General features: G+C 39.0%; 1 protein-coding gene across 1 annotated transcript; it reads right to left on the bottom strand.

Annotated features, from left to right (window-relative positions):
- Positions 1-10,027: 10,027 nt before the first annotated feature.
- On the bottom strand, positions 10,028-13,051 carry LOC107828971 (lysine histidine transporter-like 2). Its single transcript, XM_016656371.2, has 6 exons — positions 12,622-13,051; positions 11,018-11,798; positions 10,796-10,901; positions 10,584-10,675; positions 10,421-10,489; positions 10,028-10,307 (listed from the first exon to the last, which is right to left on the bottom strand). Exons 1-6 carry the CDS (start codon positions 12,801-12,803, stop codon positions 10,209-10,211), a joined length of 1,329 nt encoding a protein of 442 aa, XP_016511857.2. The 5' UTR covers positions 12,804-13,051; the 3' UTR covers positions 10,028-10,208.
- Between the last annotated feature and the right edge of the window lie 1,946 nt (positions 13,052-14,997).

The raw sequence follows: 14,997 nt of genomic DNA, 5'->3' as shown, positions 1-14,997 counted from the left end.
AACAACATCGATATTAAGTTTTCTTTTATATCATTGAATATGTCTTTAGTTCTAAAAGGGTTCCATCAAAGCAACTACGTAGAATCCATGTTCCCTATGCATATTGATCACTCTTTGAAATGCATGTTGAGTTTTAACAGACCTTATGTTCCATATCAAGGTCTTGATCATCATTTGGTAAATGAGACTGCCCTCTTTGGCATAATTCTTGTAGGTTGAGGTATTTCTTTAACTTGACCTTACTTCTTGCCCTTCGTACCACTTATGCCAACAACTCTTGGAGATAAGTCTGCATTTCTAGTAACTGCCTTGAAATTGCCTGCAGTAGATTCATCTTCTCCCTCTTCCTCAATCTCACCTTGTTCTACCTCTACATTCTGAAGGTCTAGAGGTGCCACACAGTGAATGATAATGTCATGTAGTATTTGGTTAGGTTATTTCAATGGGACCTTGATTTGAAGCTACATAGGCTACCCAGTTCCTAAGGCACAGGCCACTAGCAATGCCTCAATTGTACCTGAAGACTTAGGAACAATAGCCTGCTCATGTGACACCCTAGTCACCTTCTTTAATCACTGGTTATGTTATTCCTTTGCTCCTAAAGTCTCCTGCATCACATTGAATTGCAATTCATGGACTAAGCCCAGATTAGGGTTTATTGTAGTAGTAGACACTGCAATTACTGTTCCATTGGATTCCTTAGGCTTTCCATCAGTTGTTTTATTGTCTGACCACACTATATCATCTAAGATAATTGTAGGAGCCTTGTTATCATGTCCTACACCATTACCATCCATCGCATGAGCTGCAGCTGTAAAGAAACTCATGGCAGTGTTGCTAGGGCTTACTGTTCCATTGCCTTTCTCCTTCCCTGAAGCTTCTTCGCCTGCACCCTCATTGATTCTAGCTTCTACTAGTGATCCTACACATACTCCAATTGATTTTTTTGTATTCTGATCTATGCTTTGATCAAGAGCTTTAATAGTTTCCTGCATCCTAGGGTTTACTGTAGCTTGTGAATCTACTGTGCCAGGCTGCTTTACATGATCATTTCTGTGAGCATCAGCAGCATTGTTAAACTCCATCTCCTCACCTTCTTTATCCCATGATGTGCATCTATTTCTTGTTGCATCAGTTGTTCCAATTCCCTTTGAGCTACCATTCTTTTGTTGTTCTTGTGGTATCAACTTCCCTTGAAGAGCCTCCCATCATGTGTAAAGGAAATTCTTGGCAAGAATGGTTAGTTATCTCATTAAGTACCTCTTTAGGAGTTCCAAACCTTCTTTGAACCCAATCCACATTTCTTTCCTTTTGCGTGTCCACCCCAAATCCAATAGCATTAGGATTAGAGTTAGGGTTGATTTCTTTAGCCGCTACAGTAGAACTCCCATTTCCTTTAGGATTTGGACTGGTGTGTGGTACATTCTCCTGTTGCTTTTTCTTCTTGTCCTTTTTGGATTCATTTACTAGTTGTTGCTTCTCATTTTCTTTAAGAGTGTCATCTCCTTTTCCATTCGGAATTTGTAAGATTAGTTGTTCAATCTCTTCAACCTCAAGAGCATCAAACTTGTTCTTTATAGTAACTGTTTTAGCATTGTTCTTCCCGTTGACATTGCTAGCTCCTTTTTCTTATGAAGCTTCAATTATATGGCCCCTATTATCTATTTGATACTTATTCTTTATTCTTTGCATCCACTTCTGCTTGGCAGGATTTACAATTGGTTTTCCCACTACGTTTCCACTTATGAGGACCTTGGTTGATGCAGCAGCAGTACCAACTATCTCCTTGCCAATACTTTGATCTTCAACAACTTCTTCATACTTCTTATGCAACTCAGGATGAATCACCCAACAATTAACTTCATAGTGACCTTGTTTCTTACAAGTCTTACAATATTTCGAAAGATAATCATACTTGATTTTAATCCATTTAGATTCCTCCGGCACAATTTCATCCTCTTCTTCAACTATTTTAATTCTTTGAGGGAATTTAGCAAGCAAATTCACCTCCACTTTCACCTTTGCACAACTAGATCTAGTACCATTTTGTGTTGCTAAATCAACATGTAATGGATTACCTACTGCTCTTTCTAATGAAAGCACAAATTCCTTACCAAAGAAGTTAGGTGGAAACTCTGGGAAACTAATCCAAGCAATTGCAATAGGAGTCTCCTCTTCAGGCTTCCACCAAGGGTTCCACTTCATACGTCTCATCTGCCACATCTCTCCTTGGGTTTTTAGGTAGAAAGCAAGCTTTGAAAGTAGATGAATATAATCTTGCATCAATGTTAGTCTGATCAACACATGATTATCTTCAATAAGGTCAATTGAGCTCGCTCCTTTAAGTTCACATTGAATTGGAATCACCTTACATAGCTCTTGTATTGGCTTCCCATACAAAAATTTTCCCAAGACTGTCAGTCGCAAGCCTTGTTTCACAATTGATTGCTTCACTTCTTACTCCTTCCATATAATAATAGGCTTCCCAAGAAGATATTCTACTGGTTTTATGGGCATGAGGGGTAGGGTTTACATGGCGGCATTTAATGAACTTGGTTGTAGTAATTTTGCGTAGTTTGTGGGTGGATTAGTGTTTGTAGAGGTTGTATGTGGATGTGGGGATGGTAGGGACGACTGACCAACCTCAAGAGGAGGCTGGCCAGTGGCTGGAGTAGCCATTAAAGGCTTTGCAAAGGCTTCAAAATCAGTGGTCTCCTAGTCGTCTCCTTATCGCTAGAGCTTAGGGCTTATTCAATAGAATGATTATGTATGATTTTATTCAAAATTTTGTATTGATATAGATATTTTAAAAGTTTATATTGTGGGTTATATTTCACTTGTCTTTTATTTAAAATGATAAAGATCATGAAGTGATGAAATTACTTACCATTTTATACCAAATATTTGTGCATTATTTCTATAAAGTTTGTCCCAAGAACATAAGTTAGAGAGAGTCTATGACACTTATTGAGTACTATGGTGGTGTACTCAGCCCTTAAGGGCCCCTCTTTAGGGTCCTGCTTTCTTTACGTGTTTTAGGATGAGGTGTAGCTGTATAGGGTAAAATTGGTTCATATTAAATACTCGTATAAAAGAGCAACACGTGGAACCGGAGATAGATGGAAAGCGAGACAGGTGGAAATCAAGACAGGGGGCATCAGTTTCGGTTGGCACCGGGAAGACCCCAAAGGGAATATTGCTAATGAAGACAAATGAATGCCTGCCAGCCGAAATATTCAATGAAGAATGTTCTACAGTATTAAATACACAATCCGTTATAGAGAATCATGGCATTCATAGTCTGTCGTTACACATTCTTCAATGTCCCCCATAATTGTCATTTAAGAGGGGCTTGATCCTAGGACCTTATTCCCTAGGTGCAACTATTAATAGTGACTTCGACAGCCATTATAGAGACACGAATTTTCTGATAAACTTATGCTACATACTACTTGAAAAGCTTAATGTACTTTTTTCTTGTCTATTGATATTCATATTACTGCCTTCGGAAGCTTTGCTCCCGGAACCAAGCTAGTTGTTGTCTTATCTCGATTTCAATGCTAAGTCTTACATTTTATTAAATTAATTTATCATTTTGGGATCAAATCGATTCGCTTGTCTATAAACCACGTTACAAATTCAAATATACCATTTTACCGGTAAACAGTTTGGCGCCCACCGTGGAGCTTAGACAGTTGCGTAATTGGGTTGATCCTTGTATCTATTACTAACTTGTTTAATTCTTTGTTTATTAGTGAAAAATCATCAAAAATGGCAGATAACGATGTTAACATCACGCACAATGCTGAGACCCAGGGAAATCAGCCTCAACACGAAGATTTGGTCAAAGAAACCCACAACATTGGGGATGAGGCCACACCGGTCCATGGAGGGCAATATCCACGACTACAGACAAGCACCTTGCGGAAACAGTGAAAATCCTGAGGGAACAACAAAAGGCTATTATGGGCCATCTTTTGTGACCTGATCAGGTCATGGTGGAGTAGAGGCAGGCGTTGTTGGGTGCTTCCAATAATGTGAATGGAAGAGATCCAGTTCCTCCTGGTGCTCCCGCAAACCAAACAACACAAAGGGTTGATAACAATACCCCAAGAGGTGAGGTCGGCTTTGATAGGGCCAGGGGGAACGACAGCGAATCCGATAACAATAACGAGAATGATCCCTTTAAAATCGAACTCATGCGGTTTATGAGGGAAATAAATGCCCAAATGGATCAAATCTCGGGCCCACCACCAGTGTTGAAAGGACCGGACTCAAAGAAATTCACCCAGTTGCCGTTCAAACCAAGTGCGGAACCGGAGTTGATCCCGAAGCAGTGAAAGGAAACGACTTAGCTCCGTACGAGATTGAGTTATTCTTGTTGAAGAAGTTCGGGGAGACCCTCACGAAAGGGGCCCTGACATGGAATTCACTTTTACCCGAGTACTCAATAGATTCCTTCGAGATGCTCACGAATTCTTTTATCAAGGACCATGCTGGGGCCAAGAAGGTACAGGCCCGAAAGGTTGATATGTTCAGAATTGTGCAAGGAGAGTTCGAATTGCTGCGAGAGTTCGTGACTAGATTTCAAAAGAAAAGGATGTTATTACCGATCGTGTTGGATGAATGGGCAGCTAAGGCATTTACTAAAGGGATGAATCCGAGGAATTCGGACACTTCTCAAAAACTAAAAGAAAGTATGCTCGGGTTCCAGGAAACAACATGGGCAGATGTCCATAACCGCTAAGAGTCGATGAGAAGAATAGAGGATGACGAGCTCGATTTCCCGGTATCAACCAAGGGTCGGGACCGAGAAAAGAATAAGGAAAAGTTGAAGTATGATTTCGATGTCGTCTTTTGCCCTACGAAAGAGCCATAGGACACGGCAGAGGTTTTCGGTCGGTGGATAGATTCGCTACCTATAGGAGAGTTGATCGTGGCCAGAATAACAGATCGTTACACGACAAAGAGGTATCGGGCTCCCAGGATTCCACCTACCCCAGATTGTCCAAATATAACTTCAATGTCAGCATAGTGGAACTGGTATTGGGGATGAGGAACATTAAGGAAGCACGATTCCCGAGTATTATGAGATCCGACCCCAGTCAGAGGTATCCTAATCTATGGTATGAGTACAATGGGATAAACGGCCACTAGACCGGGGACTGCCGATATTTGCACGAGGAGGTGGCGACAACGTTGAAAAATGACCATCTTAGAGAATTCTTAAGCGACCAGGCTAAGAACAACTATGGCCGCAAATGGGATAACGCGTAACCCTCAAAAGCAGGAGAACACCCTCCTCGTCTAACAATCAACAAGATTTTGGGGGGGGGAGGGGGAACGAGATTAATGGTTTAACCTTTTAAGCAGCGAAAAAGATAAAGGTTTCGGTAACCCATATCAAGAGACTCTGAGAAGTCGCCGAGGACCATATCACTTTCACGTATGAGGACACAGATGGACTCCTACTACCGCACAACGATGCCCTAGTAATTTCTCTTAATGTTTTAGATTTTAAGATTAAATGTGTTTTGGTGGACCTAGGGAGTTCAGCCAATATTATCCAATGGAGAGTGCTGGAACAAGCCAAGTTGACTGGAAGCATCTTTCCGGGCACAAAGCTCCTCATCAGGTTTAATTTAGCAAGCGTAACAACCCGGGGGAAAATTATGCTGCCCACAAATGCTGAATGGGTAACAAAGACGACCCTTTTTGAAGTAGTAGACGGCGATATGTGCTACAGTATTATTCTTGGAAAATCGTGGCTACACAATATGAAGGCTATGCTGTCGACATACCATCAACTTCTGAAATTCACAACTCCGGAGGGAATTAAACAAATAAGAGGAGATCAACCGGCGGCAAGGAAAATGAAAGCATCTCAGTTTCCAATAGCAAAGAGAAGGAGCATGGGACATAGCAATTACAAGAACAGATGCTTGCTCCCGAACTGAACGAAGTCAACAAGGGGGGAGGGGTCGTCAGAATCCTATCAGGTACCAAGATATTTCCAGGTACAAGAAGAAATGAACACAACCAAATCCATAACGGAAGAACTCAAGCAAGTCGCATTATTTGAGAAATTCTTGGAGAGGAAGTTATACTTAGGGACAGGATTAAACAGGATTTATAGAATTTCTTAAATTTAACATTTATTGTTTTGCGTTGTCTCATGCGAATATAACAAGTATTCTTCCAGAGGTGGTCATGCACAAATTAAGCCTGGATCCTGACATCCCTCCGATAAGGCAGAAGAAACGCCCTATTGGCAAGGTCAGAAACAAATTTGTCAAACAAAAGCTAACTCGATTGCTTGATATCGGTTCAATTCGGGAGGTAAAGTATCTTGACTAGCTAGCTAACATAGTAGTAGTTCCAAAATGAATAATAAATTTCGTATGTGCATAGATTATAAGGATCTGAATAAGGCATGCCCAAAAGACTCGTTTCCATTGCCAAACATTGATCAAATGATTGACGCGATGGTTGGGCATGTGTTGATGAGTTTCCTCGATGCCTATTCGGAGTATAACCAAATCAAAATGAACCTAGAGGATCAGGAAAAAACTTCGTTCATAACGAACTTTGGCACATATTGCTATAATGTGATGCCTTTCGGGCTTAAGAATGTCGGAACCACTTATCAGAGGCTTGTGAATGAAATGTCTGAAAAACAGACAGGAAAAAATCGTCAAATTTTACATAGATGATATGTTGGTTAAGCCTTTGAACGCAGGTGATCATCTTAAACACCTACAAGAAACCTTTGACATCCTAAGGAATTACAACATGAAGCTTAACCACAAAAAGTGTGCATTCGGAGTCAGCTCCGGTAAGTTCTTAGGGTTCCTGGTGTCACAAAGGGGGATCAAAGTCAATCCCGTGAAAATTAAACCCATCGAGGACATCCCCGACCAGCTATCAAACATGAAAGAGGTTCATAGGTTAATTGGAAGATTGGTCGCTTTAAGCAGATTCATTTCTCGGTCTTCAGAAAAATATTATCACTTCTTCTTACTTCTGAAAAAGAAGAAGAACTTCGAATGGACTCCGGAATGCCAGTAGGCTCTGAAAGATTTGAAAAGGTATTTATCGATCCCATTACTATCAAAATCGGAGGAAGGCGAGTAGTTGTTGATTTACTTAACAGTCTCGGAGGTAGAGGTAAGTGTCGTTTTAGTCCGTGAAGATGAAGGTACGCAATATCCTATCTATTATGTTAGTAATATTTTAACGCGAGCGAAAACTCGCTACCCACATTTGGAAAAGTTTGCCTTAGCTCTCACAGTGTCGATCGAAAGCTTAGGCCTTACTTTCAATGTCACCCGATAGTCAGGGTGACAACCTTTCCCCTGCGAAATATCCTTCACGAACCTGAACTTTCAGGTCGACTGGTCAAATGGGCAGTCTAAATGAGTGAATTTGACATAGAGTATAAATCCAGGACTGCGATCAAGTCGCAAGTTTTGTCCAACTTTGTGGCCAATTTCAGACCTGGATTGCTGCCTTTGGCCACCAAAGAAGCGGTGATGGTGTCAGAAACGACATCGAGAGTCTGGACCTTGTTCACGTACGGAACTTCTAACGTAAAAAGGCTCGAGCTCGGGGTAGTACTAATCATGCCCTCGGGAGAAACCCTGAGGCAGGCCATAAGAACTGTTCCCTTCAATAACAATGAAGCCGAGTATGAGGCTTTAACTGTAGGACTCGAGCTGGCCCAAGGACTGGACTCCGAGGTCATAGAAATCAAATGTGATTTCCAACTGGAAGTAAATCAGGTTTACGGGATCTTCGATACCAAAGAGGAACGTATGCAACAATATGTAGTGAAAGTCCAGACGCTGCTCACACGGATTAGGGAATGGTCAATCACCCACATCTTGAGGGAAGAAAACAAGGACGCAAACGCACTGGCCAATCTGGGTCCGTCCACAAAAATGAAAGGATCAGACTCCGGTACGGTCGTACAGCTTATGCATTCGGTATTGGATGTGGACGGTTATTATGAGGTAAACGCGACAAAACTTTGGTCTGGGACTGGAGAAATAAGATCATTGACTATCTCGAGCACGAAAAACTACCCGAAGAGCCCAAAACAGCCCGGGCGCTACGCACTAAAGTAGCTTGTTACTGCTTTAGGGGAGGCCAATTGTATAGAAAGTCTTTCCAAGGCCCGTTAGCCCAATGTTTAGGAGCCTCCGAGGCTAATTACGTCATGATACTATTGGTATTAATTGGTTCATATTAAATAAGAACCAATTAAACCCCCGAGCGCTACGCACTAGGTTTAGGAGCCTCCGAGGGTAAAATTGGTTCATATTAAATCCTCGTATAATAGATAGACACGTGGAACCGGAGACAAATGGAAAGCAAGACTGGTGAAAATCAAGACCGGGGGTAGCAGTTCCGGTTGGTATCGAGAAGCCCCCGAAGGGAATATTGCTAATAAAGGCAAATGAATGCCTACAACCCGATAAAATTCAATGAAGAATATTGCAGTATTAAATACACAGTCCGTTATAGAGAATTATGACATTCATAGCCTGCCGTTACACATTCTTCAATGGCCTCCATAATTGTCATTTAAGAGAGGCTTGATGCTAGAACCTTGTTCTCTAGGTGCAACTATAAATAGTGAGTTCAACAGCCATTATAGAGACACGAGTTTTCTGACAAACTTATGCTACATACTACTTGAAAAGCTCAATAATACTTTATTTTTTGTCTATTGATATTCATATTTCTGCCTTCCGAAGCGAACCAAGCTAGTTGATGTCTTATCTCAATTTTCAACGCTAAGTCTTATATTTTATTTAATTAATTTATTATTTTATATCAAATAAATTTACTTGTCTATAAACCACGTTACAAATTCAATTGTATCATTTTACAGGTAAACAATAAAATGTGAGGTGTGGACAGGGCTAGGATGACTCTCTTTTCGAGGTATGATGAAGCACCACTTTTATCTCGTAGTAGCTATCGTGTTATTTCTTATGTTCTTTTATTGGAATTATTTCAAGTGTTAGTTCTATTATTTGGTATATAGGCTCCATAAATAGTTGTGTTGGATTGTAAAAATAGGATTGCGGACGTCATGCATAAATGAATAATTATTTAATTTGATTATACGGAGTATCATTTTTATGAAAAGTTTCATGTATGATTTTGAAAATAAAAAATATTTTGTGACTTGATTTGAAAATATATAAGATTTTCAATTGGTTCCGCAATTATATTTGGTCTTGACATGTGGATTGGTGCGTACAGGTCGGGTAGTGTGACGGGTGTCGGACACTTGAATTTGGGTAGTGACACTTTTCAAGGAAATATGTACCCTTTTTTATAGTATAACTAAGGTTATGGTAGAGTATCGTCAAAGCAACCTAATGGACTTCTAGGGTTTCAGCCCAAATTTCGTATGGACTGCTTCGTTAAAATTTTGATGTCTATAACCCATTTTAAATTTTTTTCTTAAATAAATGGGATTGAGAGAATAGATATGCAAGGCATTGTGGGTGAGTCCCAGCAATCTCTTTACTGATTTCAAGAGTGAAGTTATGTTCGAAGTTAACAATACCCGGGAGTGTCTGTGAGAAGTGGAGAGAGAATAGAAGCAGAGGGGGAAAATGAGTGAGAACGATTAGTGAGATGGAGATAGGGAACGAAGCGAGATGTAGTTGTGGGTCCCACGATAGACATTTGTCAGTCAACAAGAGCCCCACATCATACATTTGTCAGTCAACAAGAGCCCCACATCATACATTTGTCAGCCAAAGAGAGCCTCACGCAACTGACAATACGCGTATCACACGGAATAAAAAGTTTCCTTATGCAGTTATGCTAGATTTGGCCGAATTTTCTTAGTTGGAAAGAAAAATTACCAATCCAACCCTGACTTTAATAAAGACAAAATTAATTCTTTTCTCCTTTGTCTCTCTTCTTAGTAGCACCTTAGTCAATAAATTGGAGGCATTAGATTAGGCAGAAAAAAAAAAGAACTGGAGTCATTAGACAGCACTCCTAAACAAAGATGTTTTATTTCCAAGTATTATTCACAAAGGCAGTTAAGCATTTATAACAAATAAATACATTCTTTTTGTTCTAAAGTGTGCTGAAAAATAAGTGTGAGAAACAAATGGCAAAAGGCAAAAAAAAAAGGTAACTATTTACAGTTCCAGATTATAAGAAAAAGGAATTGCAGATCACTGGTAAAACCGGTAGTTCTTAGCTTGTTTGATAAGAGTCCACATCCCTCCAATGGGTGATAAAACAGTCAGCAGTATGCCAACTATGATGCAGAACTAGAATTTATTTGGAAAAAGAAAACAGAAAAAAGCCAAAGTAAGTTACAGAAATAAAATAAACCATGAAATTAAATAAGAATAGTTATAAAATCAAATTAAATTTTACTTACCCAATTGATAAACCAAGAAAAGCCAAACCTTTTGGGCTTTACAATGATAAGCCAAATGATGCAAGGAAGCTGCAGAAAAAAGGCAAGGTCAATATTGGCTGATAACTTAATTGGTTCATAAAAACGTAACAAAACTGGTGAATTCCTTATGTAATATACTTACGTAATACGATGTTGGGGCCAGAGCAAATCCACCAAAAAATCCCATTAGGCCACCAAAGAATGGTATGGTCAGACCCACGAACAATGTTAATGCTACAATTGGAAAAAGATAAAATAATAGAATGAAAACAACTCACTCCAATATTTTTCTTTTAAGTAAATAACCAAATTAGGGGCTAGAAAGAATTATGAGTGCGTCTCCCTATAACTTACCAACAAATGTAGTACGCACACCGAACCGAAGGAGAGTGGATGGTTTTAGTCTCATTGATTTCACGGCATATGTCTCTATCATGTCAAACACGGGCATTGCGAAAACCTGCAAGTGTTGTTTTTCAAACAAAAAATGTGTTCAAGCTTTCAGATTGATGAGATGACGAGATAAATTAACACTTACTCTCTGATGAATTAGCAAAATTAAAGGTAGGTAGGTACCTGGTAACTTCCAATGACATGAACGACAACAAACAAGTTAGCTGCAGCAATAACCCAAGTAGGTTTTTCGAGTGAAAGCAAGATGTTATCCTCAACGACGTTACCAAAGGCCCAATAGCCAATGAAAGCGACAGGGAGATAACAGACGGCGACGATGAGATAAGCGACCCATACACCTTTCCACATTGGACCTTTGGAAGGTTTTTCGGGTGTTGAAGGAATGGTGGCTTGAATCTCAAGGACCACATTGTGGCCAGCATAGGCAAAAGCCACATCTCCAAGTGCACTCAAGAACATGAAAATATTATCAGATGTCTTTTCACACCTAAGTTCATAGCTCACTTCTCTGCCTTCAATCCCTCTCCCTACAGACGCTGCCCAAGCAACAATCGAATATGTCAAGGACATGACCGCTGCAGCCAAGGACACCAACGATATGGAATTGAAATTTGGCAAATGAGAAAGTACAAAGTGGACTGAGGAGAATATTATGATGAAGTAGGTCAGCTTTATTGGTTGACAATCAGGGCAAACTGTTTCGTGGAATTTCTTCAACGACTTGCCACCTGTTACCATGTATATTATGCAAGAACTCACGTCCACCACTATTTGTTGGGGTACAACAATCCAAAGTCCTAGTTTTTCACCAAAAGCATGTTGACCTAGCTCGTGGTACCTATCAAATCTCTTGCCATGTACCATTTCATGCATCTCTACCATTTGCCAGATTGTATAAAATGTTATTGCCCATGAAAGCAGCATTACTGTCACCCCAGGCCCCCTGTAACATTGATCAATTCTTCACCATTAGAGAATGACGGTGATTTAATAAAAACAAAAAATAATCCCCAAACGGGATAAGAATCGATCCATATAAAAGATACTGATACATAATTCATTGGAATGTCAGTAAATCCAAAATCTCCAGACATAATATGAAGAGAAGGAATAAGCAAACTCAGAAAATCAAGAACGTTTTGTCGTTCTTTAAAATTATCTGCACAAATAAAGCATTATAGATTAAAAGGATGTTATATATTAGAATCGTGCATGCAACAGATCCAAAGAGAGACAACTTGTTTAATTCTTGGTTATCTGATCTATCCAAAAAATTTGTGATCTCAAATATGAACGAGAACATAATTAAGAGTATAAAAGAATATACTTTCTCCATTTCATTTTATGTTTTCTAGTTTGAGCCAAGGTTTAAGAATAAAAAGAATACTTTTGAATCTTGAAATATTAAACTAAATCTATATATATATATATATATATATATATATATATATATATATATATATATATATATATATAATATCATGATACTTTTTAAATATTATAATCTTAAACACGACATGTCATTCCTACGAGGGAGTCGGGAGTGTTATGAAGGGTAAAAAGTGAATGTCGGAATTAAGAATTTAATAAATATAGAAGGGTGATATTATTTTTGAAATATGCTTAAAAAAGTAAGACACATAAATTAAAATGTAGGGAATAATGCACATAAACGAACAATTATTCTGGACTAAAATTGATATAGGAAGAAAGAAAAAGAAACGCAAATCCCCCAGAAAAGAGAGATAACAAAACAGAAAACATACCATCCCATCTCAGACATGGCATAAGGGAGACTGAGGACACCAGCACCAACCATGGCAGTGACATTATGAAAAGTAGAGTACCACCACTTCGCATTTCGATCGGATGTGATGGGAAGCCATGCATCTATGGCTTTCTCCTCCTCTGTTCTGGTATCTTTCTCTTTTTCATTAGCATGAGCCATTGGTTTTCTTTCTTTCTTTATTTTTTGTTGGAATAGATATCTTTTATTTTTTTCAACTGTGCATATATATTGTTCACGTGGAGAGTTTGATTATCCACAAAATTATATTTCTTTATCACTTTGTGGAGGGAACCGAAAATGTAAAACAAGAATTAAAATAGATAAACAGGGAACAAAGAAGGACTCAAAGTGAATATAGAGTCCTTAGTTTTATTAACCCCAAAACGAAGCACATGCAGTTCCCTCACTGTATGCGCTTTTCTAACGTGCTCTTATATATACGTTAAGAGGCCCGAAAATGACGACTCGTTTTACAGGCTATTGCTGGTTCCGAATGTCCAGAGAACTATTATGTCCAAAAGTTATCTAACTCATCTAATTACCACAAGATTGTTTAAAACCTAAAAAATAGGCCAAATATTAACCTTAAAATTCCCTAATAATAAGGGTTTCCAAATTGTGGACAAAAATTTTCAAAATTGTGCGTCTCATAAATTTCTTTCGCTAACTCAACCACCTATATTGTCATTTTAAATTTATTTTATCAAAACAATTTGTTTCGCTAAGTCAACCTATTTTTAGTATTTTCATTAGTTGTTATGACCCAAAATACACAAGCTGTGATGGCACTTAACCCACCCCGCTAGGTAAGCCAACAGTCACATAATAATAATAATAAAATCAGTTAAATATAATCTAATAACGTAACAACGAAAGAATGTCATAAAAATATATGATAAGTGAGCCAAAATGCTACTACAACCAATCCCAAAATCTGGTGTCAACGAGTACCCGAGCACTACTGAATAACAAGGTACAAGCAAAATCCTCTAATACAATTGTCTGAATGTAAGAACAGTAAAGATAAAGATAACAGAAAGAGGACTTCAAGGACTGCAGACGATATGGCAGCTACCTCGTAGTCTCCCAAAAGTCCGGAACAACTCAAGCCTGGAAATCACCTCGACCGGATGTACTTGGATTTACACACGAAGTGCAAAGTGTAGTATGAGTACAACCGGTCCAATGTACTCAATAAGTAACAACACTAACCTTGTGTTGAAAGTAGTGACGAGCTCAGAACAACAGTCCAATACCAATTCCAATACCCGATAACAGTTCAGAATATAAAGGATAAACTGTAGAAACAGTAGCTCAATAATATCAAGTTCAGCTTGGTCACATTTTAGTAATTTAGGCATGTTTCAAGTATAACAATTAAAGCCCAACACAGATAAAGCAGGTCAATTATCAGGTAACATGAGGAAACTACATCTCTATGCCTACATGTCAGGTATACAGGTCAATCAACAGTATCAGAGTAGATCCATCAAGAATATTTACACTTAGCACTGTACGGGTGCCTGGCATAACTGCACATTATCAAGCACATATGTGAAATACTATGCATGCGCCCATTGCTGGCATGTCAAACTCCAGAGGGGCGGATCTTTCCCAAGCGCTAATTATAATCATTTAGCCCAATAAGGAGGCATGGTGCACGCATCGCCCCAAAATAATAACACTTAGCCCAATATGGGCTTAGCGTACGCGTCACCTCAAAATTAGTACCAAACCGGCTCTAAGGCCCAAACTCAATCATTTACTGTTCAAGTATGAGATAAACACATCTCAAATACTCAATTTAACAGTTTTACCCTTTAGCGGTATCAACAATATGTGAGGAATCAAATAAGAAGTACTCACGCAGAGATATCATACATCGATATAGTATCATGACTGAGAACATGTGTGCAAATAAGGTATATAACTTAGAAACAATAAGAATAGCCCTATCAAGTCTCAAATAGTTAGCACATAGACTAGACATGATGTCTAACATGATTTACAGTTCAAATAATCAAACAAGAAGAGGGAACGCGGGGATAACATGATATGATAGCAAGACAAGCCCGGTAATAGCCTAGAGGCCTCCCAAAACCATGAATACACCGGTGCACACACACACACGTCACCTAGCGCATATGTAACCCCAATATCTTTCATATAACATAGTTCTCATGGTTAAATACCCTCAAATTCAAGTTTAGAAATGTTACTTACCTCAAAGCGCACAACTCAAAGCTCCAACAAACCCTTGCCTCACGAATCGACCTCCGAACAACTCGAATCTAGTCGCAAACAACTTAAGATAATCAATACAAGCTATAGGAATCAATTCCTATGATAAAGC

The sequence above is a fragment of the Nicotiana tabacum genome, chromosome 9 (assembly GCF_000715075.1).
Source record: "Nicotiana tabacum cultivar K326 chromosome 9, ASM71507v2, whole genome shotgun sequence".
NCBI classification, from domain to species: domain Eukaryota; kingdom Viridiplantae; phylum Streptophyta; class Magnoliopsida; order Solanales; family Solanaceae; genus Nicotiana; species Nicotiana tabacum.
This window is presented reverse-complemented; position numbering and strand designations above follow the sequence as displayed.